The sequence below is a fragment of the Thalassophryne amazonica genome, chromosome 7 (assembly GCF_902500255.1).
Source record: "Thalassophryne amazonica chromosome 7, fThaAma1.1, whole genome shotgun sequence".
Classification (NCBI taxonomy): Eukaryota; Metazoa; Chordata; class Actinopteri; order Batrachoidiformes; family Batrachoididae; genus Thalassophryne; species Thalassophryne amazonica.
The window spans coordinates 87,262,178-87,286,191 of NC_047109.1; the positions used below are offsets into that span (position 1 = coordinate 87,262,178).

The following is a 24,014-nucleotide window of genomic DNA, read 5'->3' on the forward strand; positions in this document are numbered from 1 at the left end:
ATTAATTTTGAACAATACAGTCACTCAACTTGTTCATTATTGATCAGCATAGTTCAAACATAAATGCACAAAGCATTTGATTAAAAACAAAGGCAACAATATTATTTTCAGCACACATCTTGACCTCATGACCTTTGAACATATCATGAAACATCATGTCAGGCATTAGTCATGACTTTATTAAAAATGACCAATGTCTGACACAGGGGCGGTCCTGGAGGCGGAGCGGCATCGCAGGGGGGGCAGCACGGAAAAGATAAACGGTCCAAAAAAAAAAAAAAAAAAACGGGGTGGGTTGTCCTGATGGGGGGTTCGTGGTTACCTTACGTTATGGCAGAGCGGCGCCCCCACCTTCCCGTCCCATGGTGGCTTTCCTCTCACTCATTCCCGCACAGTGTTGCCAGATAGGAAATATGCAACTATCATACCAAAACCTCAAAATTATCGTATTTTGGGAGAAATTATCGTACACAAACAAAACGCATACAACGTAGTTATTTTAGCGTTTTTTGTTTTTTTTTTTATTTCCAATGGTGACGGGGGTGGGCTAAGCTACGTATGTGCGCATGCGCAGCCAAAACAGTCTATATTACAGGTCAGTTGTCTCGGGCCCAGGGAGGGAGGGGCAGGGCCGAGAATTGGGAACTCGTTACTTTGTATGGAGAGGGGGTGGGCTTTCAAATGACGTCCCCGGCCGGCCAAAGCTAGCAGCAGCCCTGTGTGTGCTGTGTCTTTGATGCCGTCTGAGTGCAACGCCTGCGAAATGATTCTTGGGTGTCAGAGAGAAATGCTTTTGAGCAACCAACTGAAATTATCGTACATTTTGGATTTTTTCCCATTATTGATTGTACATCGTACAGAGGGCAAAACTATCGTACAAATACGATAATTATCGTACATCTAGCAACACTGTTCCCGCAGCTTCACAGTGCTATAAACAGTAGCGAAGCAAAGACTGCAGCAAAACGAGACGAGTCATTGGATAAATACTGGGCTTTGTCCCGCCCATCGGACGCTCAGCGTGTCTGGGGGTCTATGGGGCAGTGGGCTGGCCTCGGCCGGCCCAGACACTCAGCTTCTGCATGATGATTGGATGATCTGTCTGAAGCTGAATCCCTTTTTGATTGACAGCGAAATGAGCAAATCAGCGATCTTTTGGTGTAAACATCCGTGGGAGCATTTTCATTCTTTTCTGAGTTGAACTGGAGACTTTCCTAATCCTTGGCATTTTCTTTGTTAAAAATGACTAGCGACAAATCGAGCTTCTATTTCTGGTGTGGTTTTTTTTTTTGTAGCTGCTTGTGTTTGGAGACTGACTTCTATCACTCTTTCTGACTTCTATCGCAGTTTCTGTCCCTACGGAGCAGTGGGTGCTGCTGAGCTCCTTCACCGTCACAAAGCACTCACAGGCGGACAAACTTCACACTAACCTCGCGCCAGTCCCAGCTAGCGAGCTAGCTAGGTAGCAAGCTGCGCATAATGGCAGACAATTTGAATGTTGTGGACCGGATTTTGGCGAAGCCATTTGATAGTCTTCCTTACGAAGAAGCCATGGCTGCTGTCATGGCTTCAGCTCTCAATGGTTTGCAGGCCAAAGTTAAAGCAATAGCCCCCAGTGCAATGTTTGTGCATTGCTATGCACACAGACTGAATCTGGTTCTGTCTCAGGGGGCTAAATGCTTATCTGAGTGCAGAATATTTTTTGCATCACTCTCTGGGTTTGCCACATTTTTCTCAAAATCCACAAAGAGGATGTCTTTTCTTGAGTCTGCAGGCTGCTCAAGGTTGCCCAGAAATGCTCCTACTCGATGGAATTTCACATCACGGATAGTGAGTACTGTGGCAAACAATTATGATGCCCTCCTGCAAACGTTTTAGATGATCATTGCAGATAAGTCCATGGATGATGACACATTAGACTGTGCCAATTTCTTTGTGTTTGTTACTGCAGTAGTCATTAAAACTGGAAATTTGTTCTTGAAAATAGCTGTTGTGAGTTAATTTGTGGGATTGTGGGTGTTCTGGATGAAGTTAGTGTTTTCATGGGTGGTAGGGCGGAGGTGGTGGCCACGTTAGTGCGCGGGGGGGGGCATGCAGGGGGTTTCGCCCGGGGAGTAAATCACTCTAGGACCGCCACTGGTCTGACATGTTACACCCTACTTAAGCATATGTTACTTATGAAAACCTTAAACCAAAATACTTTACTGATTTGACAGTCAACAAACCTGTCAGCAGTTCAACATGTTCAATACAATTCATCATAAGCACATATTTGAATCATTAATCAAAATACTGTATCATTTCAAAACCATCATAAATCAGTTGAACACCCATCAAAGAATAGGCATACACATTTTCATTCGACATCATGATAAAACCCTTAAACACATTATGGCACAAGTATACACTCTATTCAGCTTCATTCATTCAATACAATAACTAGTTCATTTAAACCTGTATGGTATACTGAAGGAATACGTATATCCTAAATGTACTAAAATATGCATTAACCATTTGTGCTCCCCCCATTCAGAATCATCCTATTATTATCTTTTACTGAGCCAAGAATATATTGTTACATATATGAGTGTGTTCTAATGTTTGGAAGTGATCATTTATATATTAATAGAGCTTGTTGCTGTTGAAGAATATATTACTCATATGCTCATAGTGATCAATATTTATCACAGCTTATTAAACACGTAACCAATAGCTAAGGTTAATTACATGATATCTATATGTTCAAATACTTTTGAAATATATGTTTGTATGCTTTTGAATTGTGTATTGTGTGTACCAAATTAAAGGTATATTTATGATTACATTTGCTTTTGTTTTAAGATTTGCTTATGCTTCAAGTATTAGTTTAGCTGTTATAAAGATGATTTACTTATATAATCATTATCAAAGTGTTGTAAATGTGATGTGTCCCTTTTTCAGTGAGGCCCTGAAGATATATTGAGAAACACCTATATGTTGCAAACAGCATATGGAAGAGGGTGCCAGTACTGACCATAAACAGTCAGATAAGGTGACTAAACTTGATACATGGGTATGATGAGACTTAGAATTTCTTCGAATATTGTGCAATATTTGAGTTTCTTAGAATATTGTGCAATTTTGAGTTTCTTAGAATATTGTGCAATTTTGAGTTTCTTAGACTATTGTGCAATTTTGAGATGTGCTAATATCTTTGTGGTACAACTGTGTGATGAGACTTGCTGACAGCCTTTCAGTTTGTAGTTTTCTGGCCCAAAGCAAGTTCCTATCAGTTTAGGCACAAGTGTCACTTTAGGAGAAAGCGGAAACAAGAACACTCCACAGCGCGTGTGGGCAGGACCAATGCTACGAAGAGGGATGAAGACCACTCAGATGAAGGACAACGCCTAAGATTAGCATGAATCATTATATTAGCATAGGAAGACAGAGGAGTATAAAAACAGAGCCAAACTGTTTGGGGTTCCTCTTTGCTGAGAGGTTGCTGGAACACGAGATGGCGGATTGGAAGCTCTCAGTTTTAGGGAGCCTCAGAACTTCTGGGTATGATTTTGTTTATCTCACTCATTCTGTAAAACTTAAATTCTGTTAAATTCTGTGACATTTAAATTCTGTTCAATAAATCTCTGAGTGGTGGTCTAAGCCCTCAGAGTAATTATGTTCAAACTTAAATAACTGGTCAAAACGTTCTTTCAAATCAACGGACACGTGGGATAAGAGAGACGGGGAGCGCAAGGTCACTGGAGACCCCTGAATTATCCCAAGAATACATACTTTTAAACAATTGCTACCTTTTGAAAATAATGAACACAAAACCTTTTATTCAGTTTGGTAACTCTTAGCATTGTTAGCATGCAAAGCTAATTATGAGTAAAATAGCATACATTTTCATTTATTCATTACAATACACAGTACACAATAAATGTTTCACTCAGTTGTGTGCTGCGGTGGCATTCAGTTTCTTCTTAATGTACGAGCCAACCAGTATCAGAGGACGTTTTTGGAAGTTGTGAAGAACTTCATGAGAGCTGCTCAGCTGATCTCCTTTAAGGCGATCCAGTAAGGTCACACAGACCACAGCACCTTCAGAGGACAACACAGACACAGTGGAAACTCCAAGAAATGGAATAAAATTCTGGTGATTTCAGCTTATTTTTGTCCTTTCTTACCTCGTATTCCACTCATCTTGCACATAGCGGCAAAAACTGTGGACTCCATTTCGATGTTGCACACTCCTGCCTCACAGGCTTTTTTAAGGTAGTCTTGCTTATCCTCCTGAGTGTAGAAGCAGAAAGCTCCATCCAAACGGGCTTGCCCTACGTGGAAAGGTAACAAAAGCTTTGTTGCACCTCTCTCTATATTACTGCACATCAATGACTGAAGAAAAAAAAAGATGAATAAATTAATTGTACAGGTGGCACAAGTCATACCTTCATAGAAATCCAGTGTACACATGGTGTTACCGATGACCACCTCAAAGAGGTTCAGCTCCTTTCCACACTGCAACAGCTCATCAGCCAAGCTTTGGTCCAGATCTGTACTGCGCACCACCATCTTTCCCAGAATCATCTGCTCAAACTTGGGGACAAAGGTAGCATCCACAGCCTGCTTGGTGACAACAACAGTACCGGGCTCAAGCCCTGGAAACCAAAAAATGGGAAAACAGATACAATGTTTAAACACTCTTGACATAGATTACCAAGCATTGACTATGCACTTAGATTAAAACCAGATATAACTTTTACCTTCAAATAATGGCTTCAAAATCATTTTAGCGCAGGGCCCGTATTTGCAAAGCAACTCAAAGTCCTCTCAAAGTGCTCCTAACTTAGCCTAAAATTTCCTGGCAAGGAATCTTAGAGCTCCAAGAGGTTTCTGAGAGCACCTCTGAGCAAGTAGAGGACATAAACTTCTATCTTTGCAAAGAGGCTGAGTTGACCCAGTCGCTAGGTATGACGCCGTCTTCTAAGAGCTGTGATTGGTTGTCACAGAAAGAAAAAAAAACAAATGCGCTCTGCGCTCGTAGCTATGAATGGACAGTGAAATCAACCAATCATATAACCTGCACTGCATTAAAAAAGTGTAACTGTGAAAATAATTTAATGTTATGATGATGAAACTCAGCAAAATTAAATTAATTGTTACACAGCTTGACAATGTTTGAACCTACCTCAATCACATGCTGATTATCTATATATTAAAAGTCTGTGTGCTTGCTTATGTGAATTCATTTAGTAAAGCCCTGGACCCACTAAATAATGAAGGATGACTAATGAGTCACGCAGCATGTCTTTTTTGCTACGAGAGGGTTTATTCAACTATCGTGGGAGAATGGTGGCTCTGAGTGGCTCTTAGAGGCATTATCTTCAGTTAACGAGGCTCATCTCTGAGCGTGGCGCTAATTTCAAGATGTTCAAAATTTAGCAACAACAGCGTGGGGCAGTTTGTGTACTAGTTACTACGAGGACTAACGAGGATTATAGAGGCATGTGTGTGGTGCAGACATGGCTATAAAAGCCCATTATCCAAGCGCCTACTAGCTACGAAGACCAGGAGGGGCTATTTTTGGCTCAGCCCTCTTGTGCACACAAGTCCACCTGCTTTTTTCCTCCTCCCTCTCTCTCCTGTTCCATGAAGTGGAGAACAGATTTTAAGCAGCTAAAAGGTAATTATTCGTAATGTTTTTATTTTAATAGCTTGGTAAACAGTTGGATGTTCATTCATTCTATATAATCAACTGTAAAAGTATGTCTATGATAGATTTAATAACTTGTTAATGGATCAGGAGCTCCACTGTGTGTGCGCACTGACTCAATGATGCACACTCAAAACGAGAATTTAGGTAGAATGGCAGCGTACGTAAAAGAGCGATTTTGCAGACATAAACCGATGTACACAAAGTTAAAAGTGGTATCACAGTGTGAAAATGACTGTGTGTTTAAAGCCGCAGAAGAAATAAAGCCAGTTAGCCACGGATGGAAAGGAAGCCAGTGAGAAGGAGCGCAGAGGCGGCTGTCCAGAAATGCAGAACAGCAGCGCATGCGCACAAAAGAGCGATTTTACAGACACAAATGGACAAACACAAAGTTAAAAGTGGATCATGGTGTCAAAGAAATAAAGCCAGCGAGAGGAAGCACAGAGGCGGCAGTCCAGGAACCCGTGTTTCGATTCTACCTGGTCTGGTGCATTTAATGACTCTGGAACAAAGGTGGACAGCAGCCTGGCACACGGAGCACACCCGCCAGACTGTACTGGAGCATATATTTTTGGAATGCGTTTAAAAAAATGTGACAACATCTTGAATGGATGCTGTGAATTGAAAAGGGAACAAGTGTGGGAGGGCTGGAGGGTTGGACCAAACCCATGCCTAAATGTCGAGCAACGTCGCATTATCATGGCACTAGATGGATTATATGTGGCTTGACGTGGATCATATGTGGCGACACGAGCCACTGAGGCTGGATGGGCCTCAAAGACAGGTGGTCATGGCTCACTAGAGGCACATGCAAGGTACAGAGAGGCACATTGGGATACGTGACTATTTAAAACATGGATCATTCTTCAAATAATCGCTGACACACCCATGCATGGCTCATTATTCATGGATTATTATTCGGTGGAACCAAGGCTTCATTGTAAGTACCTAATATAATTGTAAATCCGTTTAAAAATACATGGATGACACAAGAAAGTGAAAACACTTATTTCTGTTGTGGTCCATTTAAAAATCAAATTACAAAATAGAAGTAATAATAAAATAAAATAATAATAATACTGATAATAACAATAAAAATAATAATATTAATAGTGTGTATAATATAACAAGAACCTAAACAATGTATAAATACATTAAAACAGTAAATGAACATAAAACATTATATAATTAACTGGAAAAAAAGGGTTGAGTCCTTCTAAACACTATTCTGGACTCACACATCATTCCAACTCATAGAATCGTTAGATAATTTATTACCACCTGTGAAAAAATGTCAGCAACCTATTTTATAAACAGTACTCAATCTAGAGCCCCTGGCTCCCCACGGAAAACATGTTAGTTATATTGATTAGCTTATTGTTATGTCTAATCCTCATGCCTGGTAGTTGCACACAGGCAGCAGTGTGAGAAGCAGTGGTATGTGCTGAGATTGCAGCACACAAGCGACGTTATTCTCAAACGGGTGACTTTAGGCTTTAGGTTTTGGTTGCTGACATCACTTACTTTGATATTAATAAATGTATTAATGTTATAGAGTTTAGAATAGCATAGAATTTGTCATTATGCAAAATGTACAGTGTCACTGGAGAGACCTTCTCCAGTGTCAGTGCAAACAGATAAAGAAAAAACAAAAACAGTATAGTTATAACACCCTATATTTTATATATATATATATATATATATAGGCATTATTACGTTACTACACTGGGTGGGAAAAGTAAGCTCATTCATGATGAGGTCAACCACAAACATTATCCCTGCACCATCAAGCCAGTAGCATGTTACTGAATCACTGTCATTCTACATATGGAGAATATATCTCCTTCCTCTCTGTCTTTTCTGCCATCTTGTCTGCTTAAGAAAACCTAATGACCGTTCCACCGGCGCGATCAGACCGCTACAAATTCGCGGGGGGTCGCGTGGCTGGTTGGACACGCCTCCATCGCCCAGTGTGTCGCTCTGCTTTTGCTGCAAAAATTTGCCCCGGTGTGTCATCAATAGAGGAGCTTCCATTCCGCTTGCCAGCTCCGGTTGTCAGTCAAGTTAACATGACGGACCTTGTCACACGGAGTGAGTTGTTGTGGAAAGCTGACAAAAGTCATTCCAATTCAGGGAGTATCACTATTTGCTGCAGGAGCTGCGTCTGGATGACGCCCGCTTGCAGCGGTCCTTCCGCCTCTGCAGGACCCAGTTTGAGGACCTCCTGTCCCGTTCACGTGCGCACATGTAAACAATAAAAAAAAAAAAAAACTCAGCTGCTTGCTGTGGGGCTGCTCCTCGGTCTTCCCCAAAAACTCTGTCATAATTGTGTTTAGAAACCAGTCACCATTTGTTTATTATACATCTGTGTAGTTAAGTAAAATAATCTCCAGGGACGATTCGCTCGCGCGCGCACGTAAAATAAGAAGAGAAAGAAACTCCGCTCCCCGCTGCTGTGGAGCTGCTGCTCACTCCAAAAACTCTGTCATAATTGTGAAATAAAGGACAAAAGAAACTAAGTCCTGCTCACAGGCTGGCTACCAGATACAGCACATGTTCACATCTTCAGTCAAACTCCAGACATCTCCACGCAGGGTTGGGAGGGTTACTTTAAAAATGTATTCGGATACAGTTACTAGTTACATGTTGAAAAATGTAATCAGTAACGTAATCCAGTACCATAATATTAAAGTAATGTCATTTGATACTTTCAATTACTTCTGGATTACTCCAATATCAAATATGCTAATACAGACAAAAGAAACTAATAGAAATAGTCTTGACTACATAGTACAGTTTATTAAGCAAAAATAAAACTGTTTCTTTTACATGGCATGCTCTGTTTTACTTCACATTATGAATTAAGAGCACCACAATATTGTTTTAAACACACCCAGTGTTCACCTGCTAAAGTTTAAACAAAACATGCCAAACAAATGAAGGATAATGAAAACTCAGGTGTGTGCGGATGAATTTGTAATAAAAAGTGGCTTGCAGAACAATATACAAACAAAAAAGAAAGTCTACTACTTGTTCAGTAAACATAAAATGATCTGACTTTACTCTTTCACATGGCATTCGCACCATGTTTAACATATCAGTCCACTTATTGAACTTTCAAAATAAGAACAGCATAATGAAAACCATTAAGTAAATACTGTCAGTAAGGAGGCGTGATCGCCATTTTAATTCCGGGCAAGTTAGTGACTTGCGTGCATAGAAGTTCAAGAAACAGGTGGAATATGCCGAAAGCTGCGCATGTTGCAAAGCCACAAACGGAGGAACAAAGGAGACAATATTCTTTCCATAAGTAAGTGGGTTTGGATCTTCTTGTCACTTTGTCCGTGATATTTGGATGATAAACAGCTGTATGTTTCCTGCCGTACCTGTATCGCCCGATGACACAGACCATTAACTCTTCACTTATGTCTAGTTGATAACGAGGGTCTGTCCAAAAGTATCGGACCTTTTTATTTTTTGCAAAAACCACATGGATTTGAATCACGTGTGACTGCAATCAGCCAAGATTGAACCTTCGTGACGCATGCGTGAGTTTTTTCACGCCTGTCGGTTGCGTCATTCGCCTGTGAGCAGGCTTTGTGTGAGTAGTGGTCCACCCCTCTCGTCGGATTTTATTGCGAATAAATGCTGAACGATTTGGAGCTTTGCTGCATCATGTGAGAGACCTCCAGCTGGACACCATTCGGAAAATTTAGATGGCTTTCAGCGACGATTCCTCCGCACGTCTGTCTCAATGTGCCGAAAAAGTGCTGATGTCCACATCTATTCACCAATTCCTGTGCTAGTCAGACGACATACTGGATCGAGAGAGCGTCCAGTTTAGAATGAACGGCACATTCCACTGTTACAAGGAGTTTTTGTCATGGAAAGAGGAGCGGAGGAACTCGCGCATCGCGGCGGAAGCCGCATGGCGCAAAGCACCGCCGTGATGAAGCCTCACAGGACATGTTGGGGCATGTCCAGCTCATGCACAATTTCTCGGATACTCACATGACTGAAAAGCAACCGGAAGCCATCTGAAAGCCGTCCTGTAAGACCAACACGGAGGTGGTTTTGTCCCGCGCCATGAGCGGCATGGTGGCGCAATCCTCCCCTTCTCTTTCCATGAAAAAAACTCCTGTAACAGTAGAATGTGCTGATAAGTGGCTGATGTCCACGCCTTCTGCCTTTTCTGTGAAAGTTAGACGACGAGAGAGGTGGACCACTGCTCACTCAAAGCCTGCTCACAGGCGAATGACGCAACCGACAGGCGTGAAAAAACTCACGCATGCGCACGAAGGTTCAAGCTTGGCTGATGCAATCACACCTGATTCAAATCCATATGGTTTTTTGCAAAAATAAAAAGGTCCGATACTTTTTGGACAGACCTTGTATTTTCCACTGCTAGACCAATGTCTAGTTAAAATACTTGTCGTTAGTGATTAAAATTGTTCGACAAGACTGGGGATTTCTTTTTTAATTTGCACCTTAAAATAATGAGATTATAATGACCCGCGCTGTGCTGCTCACAATCACACCCAAACACAGAGATGTGACACCCACCACCACTGACTTTATGAATGAAAACTCAGTCAATAAAGGATAAATGTGTAAAAAATATGTATATAAATGTATTGTAATGGTTTTAGGAGCCGCGCTGCATTGAACACAGCAGCTGCTGCAGCAGGACGCCTCAGCTCAGCAGCTTGAACAGCGCAGATCTGTGTCACTTTCAACACTAATATTTGGGAATGTGTGTGTGTGTCCAAGTATGTTTAATACTTTCCTGACATAATTTAATGTCATTTTATTGGCTCAATATCCAGGTCAAAATGGCATTTTAACACGTATTTTGCGAGCATTTTCTGAGTGTGTTCAGTCGCGGATCTCCATTGAAAATGCATTAACATCCGGGTACTTCATCATATTTTGCCGTTAGGAGACGTCATGTCGCTGTCCATGAAGGGACGTTTTCGTTTCAAAGAAAAAATATATATTATACACAGATAATATCATAAAATGCACTATAATTGTAATCCAGCAAAATAATCCCCATTTTTACTAAATATACCTGTAATCTGAATATGTCTTTTGTTCTGTAACTGTAGCGGAATACAGTTATCTTTTTGTATCTAATTACGTACCGCAGTTACATGTATTCCGTTCCGCACCAAGCCTGTGTCCACGTCACTACATATTCAGTCCCTGATTGGTCATCGCAGCGTGACAAAACGAAAAAGTTCAGATTTTTCAACTTTGGGAGGAGCCAATCGCTCAAAACTGCTTCACTCCGTCGCTTCATTCGCGTCCATCGCATCGCGCTGCATGACTTGGCGCCAAAACGCGTCATTCAATAGGGATTACATGCAACCTGTCACTGCTGTCGCTCATGTCGCGCCCCATGTGAACGCGCATTAGGCTTCTTAAAATGGCTCCTCCCTACTTTTATCAATTTGGCACATTAGGAGCTCTCTTAAGGCCTACGGTCTTTGTGAACAACTTTTATCTTACCAAGAAAAAAATTCTAAGTGCCATTTCACACATAACACGACTGAAGCCGACTGGTTCACAAAGGAGGAATCGCATGCCACTTGTGAAAAATCTGAGCCATCTCGAACGCCTCGTACAGCTGACGCCACAACCATTTGCGCACACCAGCAGCCGAAAGGCAGCGAGTGCCCAGTTTACCCTAGGTGCCGCACACCAACATCCAACACTACTCTCTGGGCACTTATATAAGGTGGGGCTATTCGCACTCCCGCACGATAGTGGAGTCCAGATGACCACATTGCAGCTGTCTGTGAAAACTGTCTAACTGCCACACGAGTGTGCAACTACCAAGCAACACATATGTCAAGCAAGTGTGCCCCCTCGCAACACATGTGGCATGCGAGTGTCGCCCCCAACACATGGTGTGTGTGTGTGTCATGCCCCCCCCCACCTACCCCCTCAATACGTGGCGTGTGAGTGTGTCGCCCGCCCCGGAACACATGTGGCGTGCAGGGAGGGGGGCCACACTTGCATGACATGCTTATAATTATGTACAGACAAGATCACATGGGGAGTGGCCAGCCACGTCTGAGCGCGCACGGCAAGGCGCCTCTCAGCGGATTGCTGGCCACCCACTCACTGACAGCTGGAAATGACGGCTCAGTACACACGATGTGTAAAATTAAAAACACAGAGAACACAGCCAGGATAAGAACATATATAAATACTACAATAACTACATGATTACCTAACATGTACAAAAAATAAATAACCACAGTGCAAAGGAACAGAGAGTGACACTTTGTTCTGTGAGCTAATCGAAAAGGTGGGCATGTCTGCAAACAGCTGCAGCTGTTGGGATCTGTGGATCTGCAAGTCACAGCTGCAGAACACATACTGTGTTATGACAGACATGACCTTACAACTCTCCACCGTGAGGCACGTGCATGTGCATGCTGTCCTCACGTGAAAATACATAAAACCATATATCGCCTTTGCAACGGGCTGGAGCAACCGTACAGGGCGCACATTGACAGGCTGTGCCAGGTGAAAAGAACTGTCTGATCATGTGCAATCTGAATGTCACATCACCCATGCTATGGTCCACATGACGCGGTGCCCACTCGCTGAGCATGCGAGGCCGGCTGGACACGCGGGGCGGCCAGCAGATGTGGACATGATAAGAGCACACTGCTTCATTCATGTCATTTCAAACTGTATGTCTATGACCATGGGTCAGAGGAACAGAAGGATCATATTTGTATTGTCCACTCAATAAGAGGGATTAAATATTAGAAACTGTGGTGTTTTTATTTGTTTTTGGTGTGTGGGTCTCCCCACCCCCACCCCACAGTGTGATGTGGTGCCACACATTCCAGGTGCTCGCACTGTGTTCATGCACGCTCGTGTGTGAGCACGAAACCATTGCTGCGGTATAGTGCACGCCTGTCTGACCGTGCGTCCCTCTCGACAGTAGGTGGAATGTTTCGCGGTTCCCCATTCCATTTGTTGTTTGCGGATTTTCATCTAGTTTCTGTTTCTTTCGCCCAACATCGTGTTATGTGTGAAGGGTCCCTAAGAAATATCTAAGAATTTGAGGAATTCTAAGATTTTAGGATTTTAGGAGCTACTTTTAGCTTTAAGGTGCTTTGTGGTCTTGCTTGCCTCTACTGGTGGTTGGCTCTCACTGCGGTATTGTATCACTTCCTGTTCCGGAGCCAGTGGTGTTTTGCTGTATCTGTTAGCTGTTTAATCTGCGCAGTTAGATGATCTAGTTACCTAGATAATGATTTGTTTCACAGTGTAATCTTCACGTGCCTTAAATAAAGCACTCCCTCTGCTGAATCACCTCTAAATTATTTACACATTATTCACTTTGGTGTTTTTAGGAATCCGCTAGCTTAGCGCAGCTACTAGCTCTTAGCCCGGTTTAGCATGGCGGCTTCTTGTGTCTCTCCCGCACTTTTCTGCTCTGGGTGTGAAATGTTTAGTTATTCCTCGGCCTCCTTTAGCAGTAATGGTACTTGTAATAAGTGTAGCTTATTCGTAGCTTTGGAGGCAGGCTGGGCGAATTGGAGACTCGGCTCCTGCACCGTGGAAAATTCTACAGCTAGCCAGGCCCCTGTAGTCGGTGCGGACCAAGGTAGCTTAGCCGCCGTTAGTTTCCCTCTGGCAGATCCCGAGCAATCCAGGAAAGCAGGCCGACTGGGTGACTGTGAGGAGAAGCGTAGCCCTAAACAGAAGCCCAGTGTACACTGCCAACCCGTTCACATTTGTAACCGTGTTTTCCCCCACTCGGCGACACAACCCGCCGAGGATCAAACTCTGGTTATTGGCGACTCTGTTTTGGAGAAATGTGAAGTTAGCGACACCAGCAACCATAGTCAATTGTCTTCCGGGGGCCAGAGCAGGTGACATTGAAGGAATTTGAAACTGCTGGCTGAGGCTAAGCGTAAATTTGTAAGATTGTAATTCACGTTGGCAGTAATGACACCCGGTTACGCCAATCGGAGGTCACTAAAATTAACATTGATCCGTGTGTAACTTTGCAAAAACAATGTCGGACTCTGTAGTTTTCTCTGGGCCCCTCCCCAATCGGACCGGGAGTGACATGTTTAGCCGCATGTTCTCCTTGAATTGCTGGCTGTCTGAGTGGTGTCCAAAAATGAGGTGGGCTTCATAGATAATTGTTAGAGAGACGGCATCCATCCCACTGTGGATGGAGCAGCTCTCATTTCTAGAAATCTGGCCAATTTTCTTAAATCCTCCAAACCGTGACTATCCAGGGTTGGGACCAGAAAGCAGAGTTGTAGTCTTACACACCTCTCTGCAGCTTCTCTCCCCCTGCCATCCCCTCATTACCCATCCCCGTAGAGACGATGCCTGCTCCCAGACCACCAATAACCCAGCAAAAATCTATTTAAGCATAAAAATTCAAAAAGAAAAAAATAATATAGCACCTTCAACTGCACCACAGACTAAAACAGTTAAATGTGGTCTATTAAACATTAGATCTCTCTCTTCTAAGTCCCTGTTAGTAAATGATATAATAATTGATCAACATATTGATTATTCTGCCTTACAGAAACCTGGTTACAGCAGGATGAATATGTTAGGTTAAATGAGTCAACACCCCCGAGTCACACTAACTGCCAGAACGCTCGTAGCAGCGGGCCGAGGCGGAGGATTAGCAGCAATCTTCCATTCCAGCTTATTAATTAATCAAAAACCCAGACAGAGCTTTAATTCATTTGAAAGCTTGACTCTTAGTCTTGTCCATCCAAATTGGAAGTCCCAAAAACCAGTTTTATTTGTTATCTATCGTCCTCCTGGTCGTTACTGTGAGTTTCTCTGTGAATTTTCAGACCTTTTGTCTGACTTAGTGCTTCGCTCAGATAAGATAAATATAGTGGGGGCGATTTTAACATCCACACAGATGCTGAGAATGACAGCCTCAACACTGCATTTAATCTATTATTAGACTCAATTGGCTTTGCTCATAATGTAAATGAGTCCACCCACCACTTTAATCATATCTTAGATCTTGTGTCTGACTTATGGTATGGAAATTGAAGACTTAACAGTATTCCCTGAAAACTCCCTTCTGTCTGATCATTTCTTAATAACATTTACATTTACTCTGATGGACTACCCAGCAGTGGGAATAAGTTTCATTACACTAGAAGTCTTTCAGAAAGCGCTGTAACTAGGTTTAAGGATATGATTCCTTCTTTATGTTCTCTAATGCCATATACCAACACAGTGCAGAGTAGCTACCTAAACTCTGTAAGTGAGATAGAGTATCTCATCAATAGTTTTACATCCTCATTGAAGACAACTTTGGATGCTGTAGCTCCTCTGAAAAAGAGAGCTTTAAATCAGAAGTGCCTGACTCCGTGGTATAACTCACAAACTCACAGCTTAAAGCAGATAACCCGGAAGTTGGAGAGGAAATGGCGTCTCACTAATTTAACAGATCTTCACTTAGCCTGGAAAAAGAGTCTGTTGCTCTAATAAAAAAGCCCTCTGTAAAGCTAGGACATCTTACTACTCATCACTAATTGAAGAAAATAAGCACAACCCCAGGTTTCTTTTCAGCACTGTAGCCAGGCTGACAAAGAGTCAGAGCTCTATGAGCCGAGTATTCCTTTAACTTTAACTAGTAATGACTTCATGACTTTCTTTGCTAATAAAATTTTAACTATTAGAGAAAAAATTATTCATAACCATCCCAAAGACGTATCATTATCTTTGGCTGCTTTCAGTGATGCCGGTATTTGGTTAGACGCTTTCTCTCAGATTGTTCTGTCTAAGTTATTTCATTAGTTACTTCATCCAAACCATCACCATGTCTATTAGACCCCATTCTACCAGGCTGCTCAAGGAAGCCCTACCATTATTTAATGCTTCGATCTTAAATATGATCAATCTATCTTTATTAGTTGGCTATGTACCACAGGCTTTTAAGGTGGCAGTAATTAAACCATTACTTAAAAAGCCATCACTTGACCCAGCTATCTTAGCTAATTATAGGCCAATCTCCAACCTTCCTTTTCTCTCAAAAATTCTTGAAAGGGTAGTTGTAAAACAGCTAACTGATCATCTGCAGAGGAATTGTCTATTGAAGAGTTTCAGTCAGGTTTTAGAATTCATCATAGTACAGAAACAGCATTAGTGAAGGTTACAAATGATCTTCTTATGGCCTCAGACAGTGGACTCATCTCTGTGCTTGTTCTGTTAGACCTCAGTGCTGCTTTTGATACTGTTGACCATAAAATTTATTACAGAGATTAGAGCATGCCATAGGTATTAAAGGCACTGCGCTGCGGTGGTTTGAATCATATTTATCTAATAGATTACAATTTGTTCATGTAAATGGGGAATCCTCTTCACAGACTAAGGTTAATTATGGAGTTCCACAAGGTTCTGTGCTAGGACCAATTTATTCACTTTATACATGCTTCCTTTAGGCAGTATTATTAGACGGCATTGCTTAAATTTTCATTGTTACGCAGATGATACCCAGCTTTATCTATCCATGAAGCCAGAGGACACACACCAATTAGCTAAACTGCAGGATTGTCTTACAGACATAAAGACATGGATGACCTCTAATTTCCTGCTTTTAAACTCAGATAAAACTGAAGTTATTGTACTTGGCCCCCCAAATCTTAGAAACATGGTTGTCTAACCAGATCCTTACTCTGGATGGCATTACCCTGACCTCTAGTAATACTGTGAGAAATCTTGGAGTCATTTTTGATCAGATATGTCATTCAAAGCGCATATTAAACAAATATGTAGGACTGCTTTTTTGCATTTATGCATATCTCTAAAATTAGAAAGGTCTTGTCTCAGAGTGATGCTGAAAAACTAATTCATGCATTTATTTCCTCTAGGCTAGACTATTGTAATTCATTATTATCAGGTTGTCCTAAAAGTTCCCTGAAAAGCCTTCAGTTAATTAAAAATGCTGCAGCTAGAGTACTAACGGGGACTAGAAGGAGAGAGCATATCTCACCCATATTGGCCTCTCTTCATTGGCTTCCTGTTAATTCTAGAATAGAATTTAAAATTCTTCTTCTTACTTATAGGTTTTGAATAATCAGGTCCCATCTTATCTTAGGGACCTCATAGTACCATAGCATCCCAATAGAGCCCTTCGCTCTCAGACTGCAGGCTTACTTGTAGTTCCTAGGGTTTGTAAGAGTAGAATGGGAGGCAGAGCCTTCAGCTTTCAGGCTCCTCTCCTGTGGAACCAGCTCCCAATTCGGATCAGGGAGACAGACACCCTCTCTACTTTAAGATTAGGCTTAAAACTTTCCTTTTTGCTAAAGCTTATAGTTAGGGCTGGATCAGGTGACCCTGAACCATCCCTTAGTTATGCTGCTATAGACTTAGACTGCTGGGGGGTTCCATGATGCACTGAGTGTTTCTTTCTCTTTTTGCTCTGTATGCACCACTCTGCATTTAATCATTAGTGATTGATCTCTGCTCCCCTCCACAGCATGTCTTTTCCTGGTTCTCTCCCTCAGCCCCAACCAGTCCCAGCAGAAGACCGCCCCTCCCTGAGCCTGGTTCTGCTGGAGGTTTCTTCCTGTTAAAAGGGAGTTTTTCCTTCCCACTGTCGCCAAGTGCTTGCTCACAGGGGGGTCGTTTTGACCATTGGGGGTTTTTACGTAATTATTGTATGGCCTTGCCTTACAATATAAAGCGCCTTGGGGCAACTGTTTGTTGTGATTTGGCGCTATATAAATAAAAATTGATTGATTGATTGATTGATTGATTGTGGATACAAACCGTGAGAGAGGGGGAAAAATATAAGTAGGGGTGCTCGAAATGCTCCTGTTTGTTGTTCTCAAATTTGATTAGTTTGTGCACTGTGCCACACTGAGAGTGCACAGCATGTACTGAATTGAATGACACTGACTGACGTCATTATCATGTGTTTATGTGGATAATGGCTATTAAGATTGCTGATTCACCTTCCGTCACCTTGTCAACAAATGCACATGTATTGCTGGGAGGCTCACATCCTGACCTGTATTTACAGTGTTCAAAAAGAGAACCAGAGCACCGCGATTTAACCACTTGGCCATATGCTGGTTAAATCATCAAGGTGTGACAGGGCCCTAATATGCAAACAAACATCAGTGAGAAACTGTTTTTATGATGTTGATCAAACCTTATTACTTTTCTCTTCACCGCAAACAGTCCTGCTTATGTGCGCAATCCACACTTGGCTGCACTGAAAGAAGACATTCTCTATCACTTCAGTCTTGGTACTGCCACTCATGACCTGCCAGCCATGTTCGGTGATGTCAAAGTAAGATTTTTTTATCATATTCTTTTGGCAAAAAGAAAATACCACTGTTGGGAGGATTCAGCGTGTGCTAATGGTTTTTGTTTTCTTACAGTTTGTGTGTGTTGGGGGTAGTCCCTGGAGGATGAAAGAATTCATTGAGTACGTTGCTATTGAACTGGGAATGGAAGACCCTAACTCAGAGTACCCAGATATTTGTGTTGGAACAGATCGCTATGCCATGTACAAAGTTGGCCCAGTGCTCTCTGTCAGTGATTTTTCAACTTTGGGAGGAGCCAATCGCTCAAAACTGCTTCACTCGCGTCGCTTCATTCGCGTCCATCGCATCGCGCTGCATGACTTGGCGCCAAAACGCGTCATTCCATAGGGATTACATGGCAACCTGTCACTGCTGTCGCTCATGTCGCGCCCCATGTGAACGCAGCATTAGGCTTCTTAAAATGGCTCCTCCCTACTTTTATCAATTTGGCACATTAGGAGCTCTCTTAAGGCCTACGGTGCTTTGTGAACAACTTTTATCTTACCAAGAAAAAAATTCTAGGTGCCATTTCACACATAACACGACTGAAGCCGACTGGTTCACAAAGGAGGAATCGCATGCCACTTGTGAAAAATCTGAGCCATCTCGAACGCCTCGTACAGCTGACGCCACAACCATTTGCGCACACCAGCAGCCGAAAGGCAGCGAGTGCCCAGTTTACCCTAGGTGCCGCACACCAACATCCAACACTACTCTCTGGGCACTTAGATAAGGTGGGGCTATTCGCACTCCCGGCACGATAGTGGAGTCCAGATGACCACATTGCAGCTGTCTGTGAAAACTGTCTAACTGCCACACGAGTGTGCAACTACCAAGCAACACATATGTCAAGCAAGTGTGCCCCCTCGCAACACATGTGGCATGCGAGTGTCGCCCCAACACATGGTGTGTGTGTGTGTCATGCCCCCCCCCACCTACCCCCTCAATACGTGGCGTGTGAGTGTGTCGCCCGCCCCGGAACACATGTGGCGTGCAGGGAGGGGGGCCACACTTGCATGACATGCTTATAATTATGTACAGACAAGATCACATGGGGAGTGGCCAGCCACGTCTGAGCGCGCACGGCAAGGCGCCTCTCAGCGGATTGCTGGCCACCCACTCACTGACAGCTGGAAATGACGGCTCAGTACACACGATGTGTAAAATAAAAACACAGAGAACACAGCCAGGATAAGAAACATATATAATACTACAATAACTACATGATTACCTAACATGTACAAAAAATAAATAACCACAGTGCAAAGGAACAGAGAGTGACACTTTGTTCTGTGAGCTAATCGAAAAGGTGGGCATGTCTGCAAACAGCTGCAGCTGTTGGGATCTGTGGATCTGCAAGTCACAGCTGCAGAACACATACTGTGTTATGACAGACATGACCTTACAACTCTCCACCGTGAGGCACGGGCATGTGCATGCTGTCCTCACGTGAAAATACATAAAACCATATATCGCCTTTGCAACGGGCTGGAGCAACCGTACAGGGCGCACATTGAAGGCTGTTGCCAGGTGAAAAGAACGTCTGATCATGTGCAATCTGAATGTCACATCACCATGCTATGGTCCACATGACGCGGTGTCCCACTCGCTGAGCATGCGAGGCCGGCCTGGACACGCGGGGTGGCCAGCAGATGTGGACATGATAAGAGCACACTGCTTCATTCATGTAATTTTCAAACTGTATGTCTATGACCATGGGTCAGAGGAACAGAAGGATCATATTTGTATTGTCCACTCAATAAGAGGGATTAAATATTAGAAAACTGTGGTGTTTTTTATTGTTTTTGGTGTGTGGGTCTCCCCACCCCCACCCCCACAGTGTGATGTGGTGCCACACATTCCAGGTGCTCGCACTGTGTTCATGCACGCTCGTGTGTGAGCACGAAACCATTGCTGCGGTATAGTGCACGCCTGTCTGACAGTGCGTCCCTCTCGACAGTAGGTGGAATGTTTCGCGGTTCCCCATTCCATTTGTTGTTTGCGGATTTTCATCTAGTTTCTGTTTTCTTTCGCCCAACATCGTGTTATGTGTGAAGGGTCCCTAAGAAATATCTAAGAATTTGAGGAATTCTAAGATTTTAGGATTTTAGGAGCTACTTTAGCTTTAAGGTGCCTTTGTGGTCTTGCTTGCCTCTACTGGTGGTTGGCTCTCACTGCGGTATTGTATCACTTCTGTTCCGGAGCTCAGTGGTGTTTTTGCTGTATCTGTTAGCTGTTAATCTGCGCAGTTAGATTGATCTAGTTACCTAGATAATGATTTGTTTCACAGTGTAATCTTCACGTGCCTTAAATAAAGCACTCCCTCTGCTGAATCACCCTCTAAATTATTTACACATTATTCACTTTGTGTGTTTTTAGGAATCCGCTAGCTTAGCGCAGCTACTAGCTCTTAGCCGGTTTAGCATGGCGGCTTCTTGTGTCTCTCCCGCACTTTTCTGCTCTGGGTGTGAAATGTTTAGTTATTCCCTCGGCCTCCTTTAGCAGTAATGGTACTTGTAAAAGTGTAGCTTATTCGTAGCTTTGGAGGCGCAGCGGGCGAATTGGCGACTCGGCTCTGCACCGTGGGAAAATTCTACAGCTAGCCAGGCCCCTGTAGTCGGTGCGGACCAAGGTAGCTTAGCCGCCCGTTAGTTTCCCTCTGGCAGATCACGAGCATCCAGAAAGCAGGCCGACTGGGTGACTGTGAGGAGGAAGCGTAGCCCTAAAACAGAAGCCCAGTGTACATGCCAACCCGTTCACATTTGTAACGTTTTTCCCCACTCGGCGACACAACCCGCCGAGGATCAAACTCTGGTTATTGGCGACTCTGTTTTGAGAAATGTGAAGTTAGCGACACCAGCAACCATAGTCAATTGTCTTCCGGGGGCCAGAGCAGGTGACATTGAAGGAAATTTGAAACTGCTGGCTGAGGCTAAGCGTAAATTTGGTAAGATTGTAATTCACGTTGGCAGTAATGACACCCGGTTACGCCAATCGGAGGTCACTAAAATTAACATTGAACCGGTGTGTAACTTTGCAAAAACAATGTCGGACTCTGTAGTTTTTCTCTGGGCCCCTCCCCAATCGGACCGGGAGTGACATGTTTAGCCGCATGTTCTCCTTGAATTGCTGGCTGTCTGAGTGGTGTCCAAAAAATGAGGTGGGCTTCATAGATAATTGTTAGGAGAGACGGCATCCATCCCACTGTGGATGGAGCAGCTCTCATTTCTAGAAATCTGGCCAATTTTCTTAAATCCTCCAAACCGTGACTATCCAGGGTTGGGACCAGAAAGCAGAGTTGTAGTCTTACACACCTCTCTGCAGCTTCTCTCCCCCTGCCATCCCCTCATTACCCCATCCCCGTAGAGACGATGCCTGCTCCCAGACCACCAATAACCAGCAAAAATCTATTTAAGCATAAAAATTCAAAAAGAAAAAATAATATAGCACCTTCAACTGCACCACAGACTAAAACAGTTAAATGTGGTCTATTAAACATTAGATCTCTCTCTTCTAAGTCCCTGTTAGTAAATGATATAATAATTGATCAACATATTGATTTATTCTGCCTTACAGAAACCTGGTTACAGCAGGATGAATATGTTAGTTTAAATGAGTCAACACCCCCGAGTCACACTAACTGCCAGAACGCTCGTAGCACGGGCCGAGGCGGAGGATTAGCCAGCAATCTTCCATTCCAGCTTATTAATTAATCAAAAACCCAGACAGAGCTTTAATTCATTTGAAAGCTTGACTCTTAGTCTTGTCCATCCAAATTGGAAGTCCCAAAAACCAGTTTTATTTGTTATCTATCGTCCTCCTGGTCGTTACTGTGAGTTTCTCTGTGAATTTTCAGACCTTTTGTCTGACTTAGTGCTTAGCTCAGATAAGATAATATAGTGGGCGATTTTAACATCCACACAGATGCTGAGAATGACAGCCTCAACACTGCATTTAATCTATTATTAGACTCAATTGGCTTTGCTCATAATGTAATGAGTCCACCCACCACTTTTAATCATATCTTAGATCTTGTTCTGACTTATGGTATGGAAATTGAAGACCTTAACAGTATTCCCTGAAAACTCCCTTCTGTCTGATCATTTCTTAATAACATTTACATTTACTCTGATGGACTACCCAGCAGTGGGGAATAAGTTTCATTACACTAGAAGTCTTTCAGAAAGCGCTGTAACTAGGTTTAAGGATATGATTCCTCTTTATGTTCTCTAATGCCATATACCAACACAGTGCAGAGTAGCTACCTAAACTCTGTAAGGGAGATAGAGTATCTCATCAATAGTTTTACATCCTCATTGAAGACAACTTTGGATGCTGTAGCTCCTCTGAAAAGAGAGCTTTAAATCAGAAGTGCCTGACTCGTGGTATAACTCACAAACTCACAGCTTAAAGCAGATAACCCGGAAGTTGGAGAGGAAATGGCGTCTCACTAATTTAACAGATCTTCACTTAGCCTGGAAAAAGAGTCTGTTGCTCTATAAAAAAGCCCTCTGTAAAGCTAGGACATCTTACTACTCATCACTAATTGAAGAAAATAAGCACAACCCCAGGTTTCTTTTCAGCACTGTAGCCAGGCTGACAAGAGTCAGAGCTCTATTGAGCCGAGTATTCCTTTAACTTAACTAGTAATGACTTCATGACTTTCTTTGCTAATAAAATTTAACTATTAGAGAAAAAATTATTCATACCATCCCAAAGACGTATCATTATCTTTGGCTGCTTTCAGTGATGCCGGTATTTGGTTAGACGCTTTCTCTCAGATTGTTCTGTCTAAGTTATTTTCATTAGTTACTTCATCCAAACCATCAACATGTCTATTAGACCCCATTCCTACCAGGCTGCTCAAGGAAGCCCTACCATTATTTAATGCTTCGATCTAAATATGATCAATCTATCTTTATTAGTTGGCTATGTACCACAGGCTTTTTAAGGTGGCAGTAATTAAACATTACTTAAAAAGCCATCACTTGACCCAGCTATCTTAGCTAATTATAGGCCAATCTCCAACCTTCCTTTTCTCTCAAAAATTCTTGAAAGGGTAGTTGTAAAACAGCTAACTGATCATCTGCAGAGGAATTGTCTATTTGAAGAGTTTCAGTCAGGTTTTAGAATTCATCATAGTACAGAAACAGCATTAGTGAAGGTTACAAATGATCTTCTTATGGCCTCAGACAGTGGACTCATCTCTGTGCTTGTTCTGTTAGACCTCAGTGCTGCTTTTGATACTGTTGACCATAAAATTTTATTACAGAGATTAGAGCATGCCATAGGTATTAAAGGCACTGCGCTGCGGTGGTTTGAATCATATTTATCTAATAGATTACAATTTGTTCATGTAAATGGGGAATCCTCTTCACAGACTAAGGTTAATTATGGAGTTCCACAAGGTTCTGTGCTAGGACCAATTTTATTCACTTATACATGCTTCCTTTAGGCAGTATTATTAGACGGCATTGCTTAAATTTTCATTGTTACGCAGATGATACCCAGCTTTATCTATCCATGAAGCCAGAGGACACACACCAATTAGCTAAACTGCAGGATTGTCTTACAGACATAAAGACATGGATGACCTCTAATTTCCTGCTTTTAAACTCAGATAAAACTGAAGTTATTGTACTTGGCCCCACAAATCTTAGAAACATGGTGTCTAACCAGATCCTTACTCTGGATGGCATTACCCTGACCTCTAGTAATACTGTGAGAAATCTTGGAGTCATTTTTGATCAGGATATGTCATTCAAAGCGCATATTAAACAAATATGTAGGACTGCTTTTTTGCATTTATGCAATATCTCTAAAATTAGAAAGGTCTTGTCTCAGAGTGATGCTGAAAAACTAATTCATGCATTTATTTCCTCTAGGCTAGACTATTGTAATTCATTATTATCAGGTTGTCCTAAAAGTTCCCTGAAAAGCCTTCAGTTAATTAAAATGCTGCAGCTAGAGTACTAACGGGGACTAGAAGG

The 24,014-nt window shown here is 42.5% G+C and overlaps 1 protein-coding gene and 1 long non-coding RNA gene across 2 annotated transcripts in view; one reads left to right on the plus strand and one right to left on the minus strand.

Annotated features, from left to right (window-relative positions):
- Window positions 1-24,014, minus strand: part of upp1 (uridine phosphorylase 1) — a 48,957-nt gene that overhangs the window by 18,978 nt on the left and 5,965 nt on the right. The window contains exons 6-8 of the mRNA XM_034174937.1: window positions 4,428-4,637; window positions 4,167-4,313; window positions 3,904-4,080 (exon numbers count right to left, since the gene is read on the minus strand). Coding sequence (XP_034030828.1) covers window positions 3,929-4,080; window positions 4,167-4,313; window positions 4,428-4,637 — 509 coding nt within the window. The 3' untranslated portion in view covers window positions 3,904-3,928. The remainder of the gene's footprint in view (window positions 1-3,903; window positions 4,081-4,166; window positions 4,314-4,427; window positions 4,638-24,014) is intronic.
- On the plus strand, window positions 17,870-18,167 carry LOC117514466. The gene is made up of 2 exons (XR_004561889.1): window positions 17,870-18,008; window positions 18,100-18,167. It is a non-coding gene; the product is annotated as an uncharacterized LOC117514466 (long non-coding RNA).